The following is a 15,243-nucleotide window of genomic DNA, read 5'->3' on the forward strand; positions in this document are numbered from 1 at the left end:
GGCTTCAGCAAGGAGCCGGCTGCCGGAGAAGGGCAGCGATGGCGCTGCTACCGCTGATCTTGGTTCCCCTCACGGTGCTGCCCGCTGTCCTGTATCTATGCTGCGGGAGGCGGCACACGGGCAGCGCCGCCGCCGTGCTGCAGCGCCGGGAGCCGGGGCGGCCGGCAGCCCGCAGCCCTCCGCGGGACACCGTGAGCTGAGGGGGTGTGGGGAGAGCTAGGGAGGGCGGGTGAGCGGTGGGGGAAGCGGGTCCCGGAGCTGATTTCTCGCCTCCTCTCCGCAGTGGGCTCCCCGGCTGTGCGGCTTCTGGCTGCGCCTCTTCAGCCATGCGGTCAACACGGTGAGTCGGGGCGCGGGCACGGCCGCCGGGGCACAAAATGTCCGCCGCCGCCCGGCTGGGGTAGCGGGGCTGTGACAGCACGGGGAGGGCTGGGTGTAAGGATAGAGATGCGTTTTGTAAGGGATTCCTTACAGGGACGCTTATATCTGAGCGTTTTGGGGTGCCTCGTGGCCCCTAGGGGTGGTGGGGTACTGCGCGCACGGAGCTGCTCTCTGAGGAGAAGTTCTTTTTCTCTGAAGAGAAATATCTCCTTCCTTCTGCAGTGACCGGTGGCGTTGTCCTCTCTGGGACGGTCGGGTTTGGCTGTCCCTGATGCTCCTCAGCTTTTAATTTCATGACGGTGTTGGGGTTACAGGCAGAAGTCCTGTTTCTGTAGCGTGACATGTCCCAGAGCGTGGCAGCAGGTTGGGCCTGGAGTGAACGCTAACAGCAGGCTGTGCCCTCATTGCTGAGAATACAGTGGGCTTATCTCATGGGCAGTTTGTTCCAGGATATGCTAACCAGAATATCTTCCGATCTTTTGCTTTGTGGCCACATCTGCTGTGTGACCCTGGGCTCATTTCCTTTCCTCACATACACCCCTTGGAGGGGGGATGACATACATTCCCCACCTCCTCATACAGGTGCTTACTGTTGCAGATTACAGCAAATGTAGGTTTAGGAGCGATGCCTTTCCAAAAAGAGGCTGTAATTTCTACACAATTTGTGAAGCAATATGTCACTTTGTGGATGTAGGAATGTGTGCCTTGCTTCAGACTTGCGCTGAGTACCGGAGCCATGCTCCTTTCGAGTGTTTTGGAAGTCCATTCTTGAGCTATTAAGGCACGCTGGAACAAGGCTGATAACTCTGGGGCTGCTGGCATGGCTATATTGGGAAGTGAGGTATTCAGAGAGTGTTTGCAGCTGCCTGCTACCATGGAGCCTCTACATTTCTCATGCTTTTCCAGTTTATTTACTGCAGGAGCTGACCGAGTGGCTTCCACAGGGCAGCTGAGTACATACAGTGACAGGAAAGATGCTGACAAGGGGAATAATTGAAATAATAATAAGCTTCTGCTCTATCCAACGTTTGTATGCCCAGAGCATGAAGAAAGTAACTGTTGGGAGCTATATAGGTGCCTTTTAACAGTGCTGCAGCCTGCAGGTGCAGGCTTTCTGGGGCTGAGTTGGGGAAGGACAAATGCATGTCTCTGCAGAGATGCAGGAGAGCCAGGAGAATACAGTCCTTACAATCCTGTAAGTGTCAGAGGAGGATGGAAAGCATTTTGGACCGAGTTTATGGCCTGAAATACAAGTGCATGCTCTAGGGTGTTCTGCAGCAATTGTGAGCATATTCAGCATTCGTTGTCTTGTGGGGAGGATGCTCAGGTCAAAGCTGTGGCCAACCAATGTTTCTGCTTACGTTTCTTCTAGGCTTTTGGACAGTTCTTGTTACTGCCGTTATTAGTGAGGTAAGTGGAGGGTTTTATCTCCTACTGTGCTTCTCTGTTTCTTTTTTTTTTTTTTTCAAAGGCGCTTGCATTGCATACATATTATAGGTTACCTGAGATTACCTTTTCAAAGAGAGAAGCAGCATAATTTGAGTGAAGAATGAGTAAGATTGTTTCAAAGAGCTGGTTTGTTAGATTTTTTTTTTAACTACTCTGGTTTGGGTGACCCTCTATGTGAAGAAATTATCCCCTTTTCACACTCAGGCAGGTGCACAGGAACTGAATTCACCGGATTGTCTCTTTGCTTTTCTAAGCTCTTGCTAAAGAGCAGTCTTTCTTTCAAAGCTTGTGGTTTTGCAAATCTGTAGTGTGTATCACCAGCAGTGGGAAAATAATAGTAGTGAGAAAATGAAGTCAAACATGAAGTTCAGAGTTTTTAATATGTTCTTTTTAAAGACATTCATTGTTCTTGAGTAACCTTTTTCTTCTTTCCTCTCACGTATGTTTTTATTTAGAAACTGTGCTTGCAAGTGTACTTTGCACTATAAGCCAGTAGTCAGGAATCTCACGCCCTCCCTTGGGTTACATATATAATTTGCTAGGTCATCTGTGCAGATCCCAGGGCTTGGAGAAATGTGTTGAATGCACTTGGTATTCCCTGAATTTTTACTTTGGGTCTGAGCCTTTTAAGTAATGCAAACCCAGACAAGTGTCACTGCGGTTATGCAGTAGATCATTCCTTGGTATCTGTGACATGGTCTGGGTTTCTATGCTTCACTCGCATGTACTCCAACCCCTGAACTCATGCAGATTCAACCCCTGTCACATTTGGTTGCAAACAAGCTATGTTGAGGCAGGTCACGGAAAAGTCTGAAGAGGCACTGGTTTTAACGGGGTAATGTTTGAATGTATGATGCAGACTACCTTATTTTATATCTTTTTCTCTCCGTTTCTGTCTTTTTTAGTCTGTGGGTGATGTATCTAATTAGAGCAAATGGGAAAACTTTCACTGTTTCTTTCCCAGCTTGGGTTTATGGAGGCTGGCTGGCCTTACGTCAAGAGGTAGGAGGCTCTATTAAGCAAGCAGAATAGATTGGGAGCTGTCTTCAGCAAGGGTTTAGAAAGGTGTGAAAGATTATCTTCTAACTGTTGCAACTCCCTGCTGTGGGAGCAGACTGCTACAACAAAATGTTCTTGGGTAAAGTTCACTTTGAACAGTCTGGAGAAATTAGTCATGGTGGAGCTTGCAAACTCTAGCAGCAGCTCTCTCTCTCTTTCAGGATGCACAACTTGTCTCTAATGCGTTCTCTTGACATTTGTGAAGATCCCACGTTTATCCCGGAGGTTGCTGCGGAGGTTACAGAAGACAAATCTGAGGCTAAGAGCACTTTGGATATTATGAAACAGCTGATAGACGCAAGGTGAGTACGTGATGTTTAAGAGCGGAGTGCAAGAATACACGTGTTGTCATTATATTAGTCAGAAAGTATCAGTAATCTGGATTAAAAATTCTTTCCATGTCACGGTACTTTACAAAACAAATAGTGCTGCCAGCCACCTCTTAATTTGTAACTTACAAATCACCAGTAGTTGCATGCAATGTGAAGTTTCTGCTAGCTTCAGGAAGCCTGCTTGGCTCTGCTTGCACTATGAGAGTGGATATATTTAGTGGTTGGCCAGTCAGTCCATACATCCCTTGAGTGAATTTGCAGGTGTGCTGTTTCTTGCCTGCAAGGAATCTCAAACAGAAAACAGCAGTTGCTGGGAGGAGAAAAGAAACACAGGGTACAAAGCAAACAACCCACAAGAAATTAGTCTTTGTTACTTAGGGAGAGCCTGTTTAGCTTCTTCACTGCGGCCTGTGATTGATTAAATCTCACCAGATCAGGGATGAAATGTTACAGAAGCTCACGTGTCACACTGAGGTCTGATGCTGAGATGGGGGCAGCTGGACTGCTATGAATGCGCTCCCCATCTGGTTTTGTTCTTAGCTGTGGGCCTGTCTAGGAGTTACTGAAGATGTCTATGAGCTGTGCTTCACCAGCATCTCAGAGTAGATTCTCTGGATATATTTGAGCTTTTAGTAACACTGAGCTTGCTTCCCACTTGAGTTCTTAAGCTAGAGCACGGAAAAATGCTCAGTTCCAAGGAGTCTGACAGCGTGAGCTAAAATCCTTAGAAAAGCAGTCCCAACGATGACCTGGAAGCGGGCAATTCCCCACCTGTGTTGGACTGATGCTGGATTCTGCAGGTGTAAACAGAGGTGGCTCTGATAGTTCACAGTTGCTTTTTTAATCCTTTTTTTTTTTTTTTTTTTGCAGGCCCGATTCTGCCAGCACCGGGTTCAGCTTCAAAGGGATCAAAGACTACCTGGACTGCTACCGGTAGGTAGCATCTCCCTGTTAGAATTGTCCTTGAGGTACTGCTGTTTAGCATCATCCTTTCCAGTCCTTTCCCTCTAATAGAATAACAAAGGAAAGCCAACTGGGAGAGCTGGCACAGCTCTTACAAGTGCTGCAAGGATATTTAAGTACTGTTTGTCTTGGCTTATCGCTGGTCTCCTCTGGGAGAGATTTCTCCATACCTTGTTTGCCTAAACAAGTGAGTGAGAAGGTGAGGAAGGTTTGTATGGATGATGCAAGCTGCACATACTGTGGGTCTATGAAGAACCCCTCAACTCCCCAGCTGCTTGTGTTCTTGTGAGCAGTTTGGCTGCGTTCTCCCAGTCCTTGTGTCCAGCTTGGGAGCAGCTGGAAGCCCATCCTTGACTGCGAGGTTCCGTGAGCTGTTGGCTGCTCAGTACCTCCTGGTTGCCTTTTGGACATGCGCCAGATCTGAAGTGCTGAGATAAATCCTGCTGCGCTCCTGGCACGTATTCCTCAGGGGCCAGCCCTGCCAGTCGGCTGTGGCCTTGGAGCAAAGGGCTGACTCTGCAGCCTGGTGTTACAGTTGAGGCTTCAGTGCCAGCCAGAGGCGGATCTGTTCATGGGGTAACATTAACAGAGAGGCCTTCCCTCCCTCCTGGGAAAGGTGGGTTATGACAGTGCTGCTCCGAGACCCTTCTCTGTTAAGGGAAGCCTGTATAAAATCAGCTGTCCTCTTGTTTAAGTTCATGGTACTGGCAGTTTCATAACCTTGGGCTTTGAAGAGCTTGAAGGCTCTCCGTAAAGTCCTTCCCTGCTTATCTGGTGTTTCAAGAACATCTGAGCAAGTCTCCCAGCTCCTGCCCTTACTCTGAGGGTGGGAGGGGTGTTGTGGAAGAAGCTCTCCTCTGAGGGAAGGGTGTCTTCTCTCGTAATGGTTACAACTGTGTAGAAATCATCACCGCACACAGATTCTTATCTAGTTGCTGGTTAAGGCTGGGACAGGTGCTGCCTTGCTGCCTGACAGACAAACCCTGCGCGTGGGTGTGGTGTGGGGGGCCTTGTAACGAAGATCCCAACTTCTGTCCTGTAGGAGCGGGAAGCTGACACCGTCTCAGGTGGCAAAGAACATCATTGCCACATTGGAGGACTGTGACAAATCCACGCCCCCACTCAGAGCGATAGTGCAATGGGACCGGGAACAGATAATGCTGGTAACGTCCTCCTCGGGTAGCAAAGGGGCCTCTGCCACCCCAAGAGTGGTAGCACCCATTAGAAAGGACAGAGGCTCTTCTTCTGATATGTTGCACAGAAAAAAAAAACACGTTTTTTTGCTTCTTTCTTGTGTTGGGGACTAAAAAAAAGTTTGCTTCCCTTCCTGCAAAGCGAGTTAGCATTAAGGCAATCTGTTTGCTACTGGGCTCCTATTTTTAAACCAGGATTTGTATGCTTCTGCGGCCTTGTCGCTTCCAAGCAGTAAATGCTTCCCCCATCTGCATGCAGTGGAAGAAAAAAGAAACCTTTATCATTTGGCTTGTGAGCAGCCTGACAAAGCCATTTGTGGTATCTGTTCTGATATGGGTAATGACTTTCAGTTCAACTCTCTCTGCCTACTGATCTAACATACAACTTTTTTTATTTTTTTTTCCCCGCTGTGCAGATGGCTGAGGCCTCCACTGCTCGTTACAGGAATAAATGTACCCTGTCTCACCTAGATGGCATCCCAGTGTGCGTGAAAGAAGAGTTCAAAGTGGTGAGTTCCCTTGTCTAGCTGTCAGGTCATGCAGCGAGTGGTCAACCTGGACAGCTTGCTGCAAGGAGGTTTTAAGGCCAACTCCTCAGCATAAGCCTGTGAATGCTTTTGTAATAAGGGTCAGTATGTGGGTTTGTAATGAGTAGGATTAACAAGTTTTGCCATTTGATGACAGATCTCAGGCATGACAGGTGTTTTCCATATCGTGGACTGATCTCTTCAATCCACAGGGAGCAGAGGGTGGGGGTGGGAAACAGTCCCTCTGCTGACAAGATGAGAATATTCAAAAACACCTGTAGCAGTGGGCGTAACTGGCCGGATTTCTCAATCACTCCCTCTGCTCCGCTGGCAAAGCATCCCTCTCTCCTTACCTTCAAGGACACACTTGTATCAGAAATATTAAAGTTACTCTGAAAGTCCTCACCCACAGCAGGGTTGTGCTTGCAGCTTAGCAGCGGTTACTACTAAATAACTCCTGGAGATGCCGTCAAGCTGTCCTGGACTCAGCACATAAGTGTTGAAGAGTACTTAGCACACCCTGAAAATGAGTTCATCTGGTCTTTTGGCATCCATGTAATGTCGGTTCCTTGCTTCAAAGCACTGCAGGTTTGAAACGCTGCAGCTCCTTCCATAGAATGTGAGAGGAAGCCAATAGTGGAGGGTTAAGTGTCCCTTGCAACAGGAACGAACACAGGAAAAGATGAAGAGTGAGACCTCCTAGCTCTGACTTACTTCAGTGGTGTCTGAGATCTGTTGTGGGGGTGAAGTGTGCACGTGAAGCATGCACATGTACCTGCCTGCCATACCGAGGTTTTAGGATGAATAATAAGGTGTCTTCTTGCTAAGGTACCTTACCACCACCGAGTAGGAACGGTGTATCTCGGGACTGAGCCTGAAACAGAAGATGCTACTGTGGCCAAGAAGCTGCGAGAGGCTGGAGCTATCATTATTGGGGTTTCAAACATGCATGAACTAGGGACTGGAACGACTGGATGCAACCCTAATAGGTAAAATTCCCTTCCTTCTCTCTCTCCCTCTCTCCTCAGACCTAAAAGTCTGTCCAGAACTGCCAGGGAAGGGTACAAAAATGGGGCAGACATGTAAGAATAAAACTGACTGAAACACCTCATGCAGGGAGAACCCTATGGGTATGAAAACAGAGTAGATGTTTTCATCTACCTGTACAAAGGTAAGAGGAAAGCAAAAGTAAGAGAGGATTCAAGTCATATCTGCTGAGTAAAGAGCTGTCTTTCCAAAGCCTTGTGTGCATGGAGGTGTAAATGTTTACAGGATGAGCAGTAGACAAAAGCAGTGACATAAAACAAGTAACCAGCAATCTAATGAGCAGTCACAAAAATGGCTAATGGCCAAGAACAATGAGAAAAGATACAATCAGCTCAGGAGAACATAGCGTTTTTATTTCCTAGCTAAAACAAGCCTGCTGTCATTTACTTCTGCGAATTTTCCAGCTATAGCAAGTGTAGCACTATCTGAGGTGGATTGGTGTCTCTTTAATAAGAGATCTGAATCCCTGCACTGTTTGTAAATCTTTTCCTGCCCTGTAACACATTTAGTCCTTCCTAGGAAAAGATTCAATACTACTTGTCTACCTCAGGTACCACAAGATCCCCAGGAATCCCTACAAGCCCAACCACTTCACAGGTGGGAGCTCCAGTGGGTCAGCAGCAGCTGTAGCAGCAGGTAGGTGGCCCTAACTTGAGCTTGGGGATGGTGGGAGGCAAGTCCTGAGCCTCAGGCGTTCAGATTTCACAAAGGGTTTAGAGGCTGGAGGGAATTTGTGGCTGAACAGAGAGCTCTCTGTGCTGCCTTGGCTACAGCTGCTGGTAGAATGGACAGGGCAGCACAACGTGTCTCTGATCGCAGCCCCCTGTGTGTATTTTGTAGGTCTCTGCCCAGTGGGCATTGGCACAGATGGAGGCGGCTCTGTGAGGATTCCTGCTTCATTCTGTGGCGTGGTGGGGCTGAAAGGTAGTGCCCTTTAATCTGTGCGTGCATGTCTTTAGTGCGTCAGGTAGGATGCCACAAACAAGTCAGGCACAATCCATCAATTCCTGCCTTATAAAACGCAGCTGGAGAAGCTCTGGACCATAACGCCCTGAGAGTCAGGCAGGTTGGAGTGGCAGAATGGAAGTATTCTCAGTACTGACCACTGAAGAGATGTTCAGAAAAAAAATAGCTTCTGTGTGTGACTCAAATGCTAGACAAAACCCGTGTGCTGCTTCTCTTCCTACCCACTTATCCCTCTTCTGTCTCCGTCCTCTGCTGGGAGGTGCTCGTGGCATAGCTGGGTATCTGTAGTGAGCTAGAGAAAGCAGCTTCACCCCAGATGGATTCCCGTTACCTTGATTATATGGAGGGGTTGATGCTGCTCAGATTTGTATCTGGGAAGTTAGACCCGGTAATGGGCTTGTGTCAAACCAGCACGTAGCCATTCTCTTGGTAATCTTTCTCCTGAAGAACAGAGTAGTGAAAGATTGGTAACTAGGCTGTGAAATCGCTGGCAGAAAAACGTCTGGCAGGGGCGTGTTGCTGACTGTCTCAGTGGGGTGGGGCAGAGCTCTCAGATTGAGATATTCCCAGTGATTGCTTGTATCCAGCTACCTGCCCTTTTCTTTTTTCTCCAGGTACGTTTGGGCGGATCAGCTGTCACGGCAGCTACCCACTCTCCTACTCCACAGTCAGTGCAGGTAAGAGGACTCATGACCCCCTCCAGGGACCTCGCTGTGTGGTGTTGTCGCTGGGGAGGCAGTCTGGACCTACGTAGGACCTCAGGAGGAGGGTCCTATTTACTCCCTGACACATTTTCTTAACCGTTTTATTCTTAAATTTCTCTTTTAAAGGCCCCATCTGTACCTCAGTGGCAGATGCAGCCATTGTTTACAGTATCCTTGCTGAACCAGATCCACTCTATCCGTACGGTAGGTGAGCGCTCTCCTCCCTGAACCCAGGTGCTCTGCCTTCCTGCAGGCATCCTAGCTAAAAGGAGGAACTCTCGCTTGCTCCCTGCAGGACTAAAGCAACCCAAAGCAACCCTGTCAGATATGTGTGCTCCTGACCTGAAAGGCTTAAAACTGGGAGTGGACTGGATGTTTTTTAAGGTGCCTATTCTGCCTCTTTCTTCCTGATGCTTTACAAAATGGAATTTGGAAGGAATTCAGTGCATTCAATGTTCTCTTACCTTTCCTCACATGAACTTCTTGTATTTAGCTCTGTATTTCGAGGGGAATATGGTTTAGGTAAAAACACCCTCTGGGATAACTTTTTCCTAAGGCAGCCTTTTGAGTAAAAGCCTGCTGGAGGTACAAGGAAAGGTAAAGACCGTACAGTTCATGGCCTCCATATGCTTCCTCGTGCTGCTGTTTCTATTGAAAGGGATGGTTCTGAATTGTTTCCAAAAGGCAATTGGTTTAAAAACAAACGAGGAAAATTAGCATATCCATTTGGTAACAGTGGTGTAGCTGTTGAGTAGTGTTTTGTCATCCCAATGTAGAAACTGGGCTTGCAAGCTAATACCACTTGGCAATCATAATGCAGCTTCATAAATATGCCCAAGATTTCTTCCCTAGAGGAAAACAAGGATGGCTTTGCCCCAGTGTTGAGGAGAAACATCATCATCTTTAGAAAAGGAGACCTTTCCTTTTCCTTAGGGCACGCCTTGCAAGCTGTCCGCTTGGAGCAGGTAGCCAAAGGTGGTTCTGGAAAGCTCCATGAGGACCAAAGTCCTGTGAGGGTGCTCACCAAGGAGAGGAGGGAGGTGACTAAAATCTGCTCAGTTCTTTCCTCTTGTTCTCTAGGCATGTGATGCAGAAGTCCTGACCATCTGTGAGAAAGGTAAAGAGCAAAAAATCTCTTAATCTGCATGAAGTTGTGTGTTCCCTCTGTGGAAGCATTAAAGAGATCTGTCCTGAAGTCCTTAAAGGCAGATGTTTGAAGAGGTCTGGCTGTACAGACAGTGGTAGCTTTGTATTGGGGAAGCCCCCCTGACTGCTGAGGGTTAAAAAGCTCAACAGTTGTAGGCTTGTCAGGTTACAATGGAAGAATGCAGTTCAGTGTGCTAAGCCTCTGTCTGTGTATAAAAGCAGATCCTGTGCTCAGTAATAGTTACTCTGCGAGCTTTTGTGGTAAAAGACTTAAGGGAGGGACTTGTTTCACAAAGTTATATTCAGTGGGAAAGACAGGGCTGGGATTTTATGATGTATCCAGTCCTCTGGTATTTCCTTGAAATCAGCCAAATGGTGCCTTCAGCGTGGCTTTGTTAGATTGCAGACTGAGCAAAACTGAACTGGGTGATGTGGGGGGAACAGATGACAATGTCTGTCATAACAGCAGGCCTCCTGTGCAGTGGGGCTGAGATAGGTCACAGAAGTGTTATCAGTCCCTCTTTACTGTCTGGGTTAATTGAGGGCTAAAGGGAGGAGAGGAACTTTCCAAAAATGTAGTTGGTAAGTTAGGAACCTACCTACAAACCCCTACCTCTGCCCTGTTGGAGCAGTGAGATCTGATTAGGGCTAAGACTTAGCTGTCACAGCAATCTGTGTGCAGCGTGATGCACTGAAGATATTTGCCTTGTAATGGCCAGTAGGGTCTCTGACTTCTCAAGGGGGAGCAGATTCTTGTCCCTTCTGTGAAGTCTAACGAATGTTGTTTGTGCTTTGCCTGTTCTGTGCTCAGCTGTGGAGTACCTGCAGAGTCTGGGAGCCAGCGTGGTGGAAGTGTCTCTTCCAGAGATGGAGGAAGTGAAAATAGCGCATGTGATCTGCATTCTGAGTGAGATGAGGGACATGCTGCAGCCTGACTTCAACAAACATTTCCAGGAAATGGTACGTAGCAGCAGCTTGGATCAATGGCAGGAGTTACCATGGCTGATGCAGAACAAGGGTCTCGTGGCAGTGAGAAACTTGGGGCTCTCCTGCTTTTTCTATGACAATCCACCTGTTAGATGACTGCTGATACACGAGAGTAGACCTGGAAGAAAACTCCTGGGTATCACACTCAGTTTCTTGCTGTTGTTGGTTGAACACATCTGAGGCCCCTCAAACTGTTAATGGCCATGGTAAAACTCTTCCTGTCACCGTGGAAGACCATTAAAGCATGCAGAGATCTGAACTGCAGTTCCTAGGAAGTCACTTAAGCTTGACAGCAGACTGACTAAGGTGGGAAAGGTGGGGAGAAAAGAGGAAGTCTGGGAGGTTCTATCTTTCTTCACACTTGTCTAAGGCAAGAAGATGTGATTTAACAAGCCTGTTGCAAGGAGAGCCAATGACTGATGTTTTCTCTTTCAGAACTTGGAGACGCGGGCTACCCTAGCCTTGGCTTCACAGTTTACAGCTCTGGATTACATTACGGTGAGGAACAAACTGTGGTGCAGGCATGAAGGGGAGGCATCTAGTGAAACTGTAAAGGTGGGGTAGGTAGTTCTCTTAGCCTCCCCATACAAGTGGAAAGATACCAGCCAGCTGTGCTGCTCTGTGGGGAAAACATGCAAAATGGTGGGGCACGTGGATTGGCATGCTGCAGGTTGATTCCAAAATGAGGGAAGGATGTTCTCTTTTGCAAAGCCGTGGGCTCTGGTGGGCAGAGGCAGTCATCATCAAACTTTGGCCTCGTGAACTAAGAGGGCCTGATCAGACAGTAATCTCTCTGCTTGCAGGCAAACCGACAGAGAACTCGCAGCATGAGGTTTTTGCGAGAGATCTTCACCACCGTGAACTGCATCGTTACGCCAGGTATTATTGGCAGCCTTGGCCAAAGAGCTGCTCCCTGCCCGTTGTGGTGTGTTTTGAGAACAGCCGCTCCGTTAACTCTTCCTCCCCAGTTTTAAGAGCGTGATTTTTGTGCAGACTTGACTCTGCCTCAGGCCTCCAGAAGAACGTGGGGCCTGGTTGGAATGACTGCTGTGCGTTTCTGTTCTTGCTGCCTGTATCCAAGGCAGTCAGAAAACTCCCTTTTGGTAGTTGAAATATGAGGTGCAGAACCAGCAGGGTTGCACAGGAGGGACTAGACATCTGCTTGTGTATGAAGAACTAGAAAACTGACTGCTCAGTTCATAAATCCCAACAACTTCATTGTGTTCTGGGGGAGGGAGTTTGCATTACTAATTTAGATCAAACATGGCATTAAGGAACTGAGCTGCTCCTTGGAGATTGCCCACAGCCTTTGTTCTTTGAGCACTGGATTAGGTTGCCTAGAAAGGCTGTGAAATCTCTACCCTCCAATGTGATCCTGGGCAGCTTGCTCTAGCTGAGCTGGAGTTGGACAAGATGCCCTCCAGAGATCCAGCCTCAACCATTCTATGATTCCTCCACAGCTGTTGCTTCCACTGCCCCAAGAATCCACGAATCTGACCTCCTGACTGGCAGCAATGACACTTCATTCATAGTTCAGTCCATGAGGTAAGAAGAGTTGCTGTTTGCACTGTGAAAACAGAAACTTGTGAACAGATGGACACTGGGTGCACTAACTCTCAGATGTCAGGCTGTAGAGCAGGACAGATCAATTCTCTCCGCTCCCCCCGCAAAGGGCAACTTTGCTGCTGCCCCAAGGCAGGAATATTGATGACAGCTTCTCTCCCAGGTTCATGCAGCTTGCTAACTTGACTGGGATTCCAGGCCTCGTGGTCCCCGTTGGTTATTCTACTGCTGGGCTTCCTATCAGCCTCCAGGTAAGCATTGGCTCTTTGTGAATGCTGGGTCACAAAATCCCCAGGTGGCTCTGTCCTGAACCACTACAACCAGGTTCATCTTGTTCCACACAGCACAATTGAGGAGTTGCCAGGTACTAGGGAGGAATTTTTAACTTTTGTAACTCACTTCTGAATGCCAGATGGACTCTTCAGGGTTGTGGACAAAGATTTCTCTTTTTCCCTGTCCACTTGCATTTGTATCCATTATTTATCACTACTTTCCTCTCTTTTCCTCTCAGTTCTGTAATTTAAGTCCTTTCTTGCTCTTCTTTTAAAACAGGTCTCGTGTAAATGAAAGTTCTTTACATCTTAATTAAGTCACTGAGCTGCCTTTTTCCCAAATAGATGGCAGTGATGCCATATTTGCTGGGGTAAAAGTGAGAAACATATCCTTTTGGTGCTGTTGGGAAATAATTTTAGCCGTGTTTTCCTGGTTTTTCAATCACTGTGTGTGACGACGCTGCTTTTCTTTCTGTCTCTCTCATCTTCCAGGTCATGGGAAAATGGTGGGATGAAGCTGTTCTTCTGAGGATCGGCCTGAAGCTAGAGCAGTTTCGTAACCAGACCAAGAAACCATCCATTTATTATGACATCCTCGCATGATGGAGTGACCGAGATGCGGAATAAGTCTTTACCCCCCCAACCCCTTCCCACCCCTGTAGTTTGACCTGGCCAAGTACTACGTGGACTTGTTTTCAGCGCTCATCTGAATGAGGTTTAGTGGCAGGCTCATCTGAGGAATGGGGAGAAGCACTGACTGGAGCAGGCACTGATGCTGAGTAGACATCAGTTCTGCTTCCAGTTCAGCACTGGATTGCCCAGTTCATACTGGGGAGACAAACTGTGCTCGCTAGTTCCTCACTGTGTTTTTGCCAACGGGGGAAGTTACAAGTATCTTCTGCAACTTCTTTCCATGTCAGGGTCCTACGTAAAGATGGAAGACAGCTGCGGCTATGGCACTGTGTGTGAGCAGGTGACAGTGCTGTGTGGGGAAAGCCACAACCTCTAGGCCTCACAGAACGCCTCCTGCTCCAGGATATATAACAAAAGCACTGTTTTAAGAAGGAGAGGCAGCTTCCCTTAAGAGCTAAGCTCCTTTGGAATAAGGAAGATCTTAACACAGCTGCAGTTAGGCAGAGTTGGGTAAGCCCCTTACTTAAGCTAGCCCCTTAGAGCAGAAAAGAAGGCACTGTGAACCTTTAGTGTAAGGTCAGCCTGTTCTGCAGAGCTCACTGCAATCCCACCTACCTTCAACCCTTAAGTGCAAGGGGAGGAAAAAGCAGAGCGCGAAAGCTCATTATCTCTGCCCTGAAGCCCTGGTTCGGGATTCTGGCATCCTGTTGCACCGCTGACAAACATGTCTGTTCCCCAAGCTACGACTTGGAGAGCCTTTTCTCTCCCACTGGTTACTTAAGTGGAAGCCTACTGCCATTCAGGTGTCCCACTGGAAAAAGCAACCCAGGAATGCTGTGAAACAGCTGAGAGGGTGGAACGTAAGTGGTACTAAGAGCAGAAGTTGCTATTGAGCTATGGTGAGAGTAGCTCACTATTCAGTACTCAGGGCACAGGAAAGGTGTTGCACAAAGCCACATGTAGCACAGAGCCTGCTCTAGGTAAGAACCCAACTCATCTTATCCCAAACTGTAATTCCAGAAATAAGATAGAAAAAAGATGAGAATGTATGACATCACAGCAGGAAAAGCTGGAGAAGGCTCTACTTATTCAAGAGTTGACCCAAAAGCCACAGTAGTTTCAGAGAAAGTCCCAGGTACCCATGTCCTGCTTGCACCACCATGGCCACATCAAAGAGAAGACCGAGTAACTAAAGCTAAACATTTAGGTTAGTTTTGGAATACCTTTGGGTTAATACTCAGAGGCATCTCCTGTTGTCAACCTCATGAAGTATCAGAGAAGAAAAACGCCTATGTTTGTGATCAGGGTCTGGGAGCTCTTACAGACAGGAACAGAAAAGCAGTAGATTCTTAGCTTGGAAGGAAAGAAGGAACCAGAAAGTAGTTGCAGTTTCTCCCAACCTCATTACAGTTGTTTTTTTAGTTAACATACATATCCACTCTTTAAACAGAGCTAGCACTTTACTAATGGCTAAAGGGTCCAGTCAGATAACACCTGAGTGGAAGAATGTTGCATAACCTTAAATACTTGAGTCAAAGCAGCAAGATCAGCTGTTAGCAGCGTCCACAGTTAAATTAATGACATGGTTGATAATTTTATCTTCACTTCCTTTGTGATATTACCACAACTGTTATTAGAGCCTACTGTAGTTCAACTTTATGAAGAACGGTGTTTGAAAGAAAAATATTTCCTCTACTATTAATAACTTATTAAATGCTCTAAAAACCTGAGAGTGAAACACTGCTGAAATGCATCCTGTGGCAACAGGGGACTTGGTAAGTGTCTGACAAGAAGAAATTTCTTCCAGGAATATTGAAAGAAATGTTTGAATCTTCCCTAATTTAATGCAGTTACTCAAGGGCAAAGAGATAGTGGTAAAAAAAAAAAACAACATTAAATTATAATCCTGCTAAATTAAGCTATTTCAAATCCCTTTCTTTCTGACTGCTACACTACCTCAAAAATTAAAATTCCAAGATTTAGTTCATTTTCTGGGAGGAATGAAGAAGCTTAAGTTGCTA

General features: G+C 47.1%; 1 protein-coding gene across 1 annotated transcript; it reads left to right on the top strand.

The window, feature by feature from the left end:
• Positions 1-38: 38 nt before the first annotated feature.
• On the top strand, positions 39-14,952 carry LOC101792818 (uncharacterized). Its single transcript, XM_027449626.3, has 20 exons — positions 39-191; positions 284-340; positions 1,754-1,791; positions 3,051-3,191; positions 4,092-4,154; positions 5,227-5,347; positions 5,794-5,886; positions 6,733-6,893; positions 7,502-7,587; positions 7,792-7,875; positions 8,532-8,594; positions 8,748-8,825; positions 8,917-9,005; positions 9,702-9,738; positions 10,579-10,727; positions 11,190-11,252; positions 11,558-11,633; positions 12,215-12,299; positions 12,481-12,568; positions 13,082-14,952. Exons 1-20 carry the CDS (start codon positions 39-41, stop codon positions 13,190-13,192), a joined length of 1,836 nt encoding a protein of 611 aa, XP_027305427.3. The 3' UTR covers positions 13,193-14,952.
• The last annotated feature ends 291 nt before the right edge of the window (positions 14,953-15,243 follow it).

Source organism: Anas platyrhynchos, chromosome 1 (genome assembly GCF_047663525.1).
Source record: "Anas platyrhynchos isolate ZD024472 breed Pekin duck chromosome 1, IASCAAS_PekinDuck_T2T, whole genome shotgun sequence".
Lineage (NCBI taxonomy): Eukaryota > Metazoa > Chordata > Aves > Anseriformes > Anatidae > Anas > Anas platyrhynchos.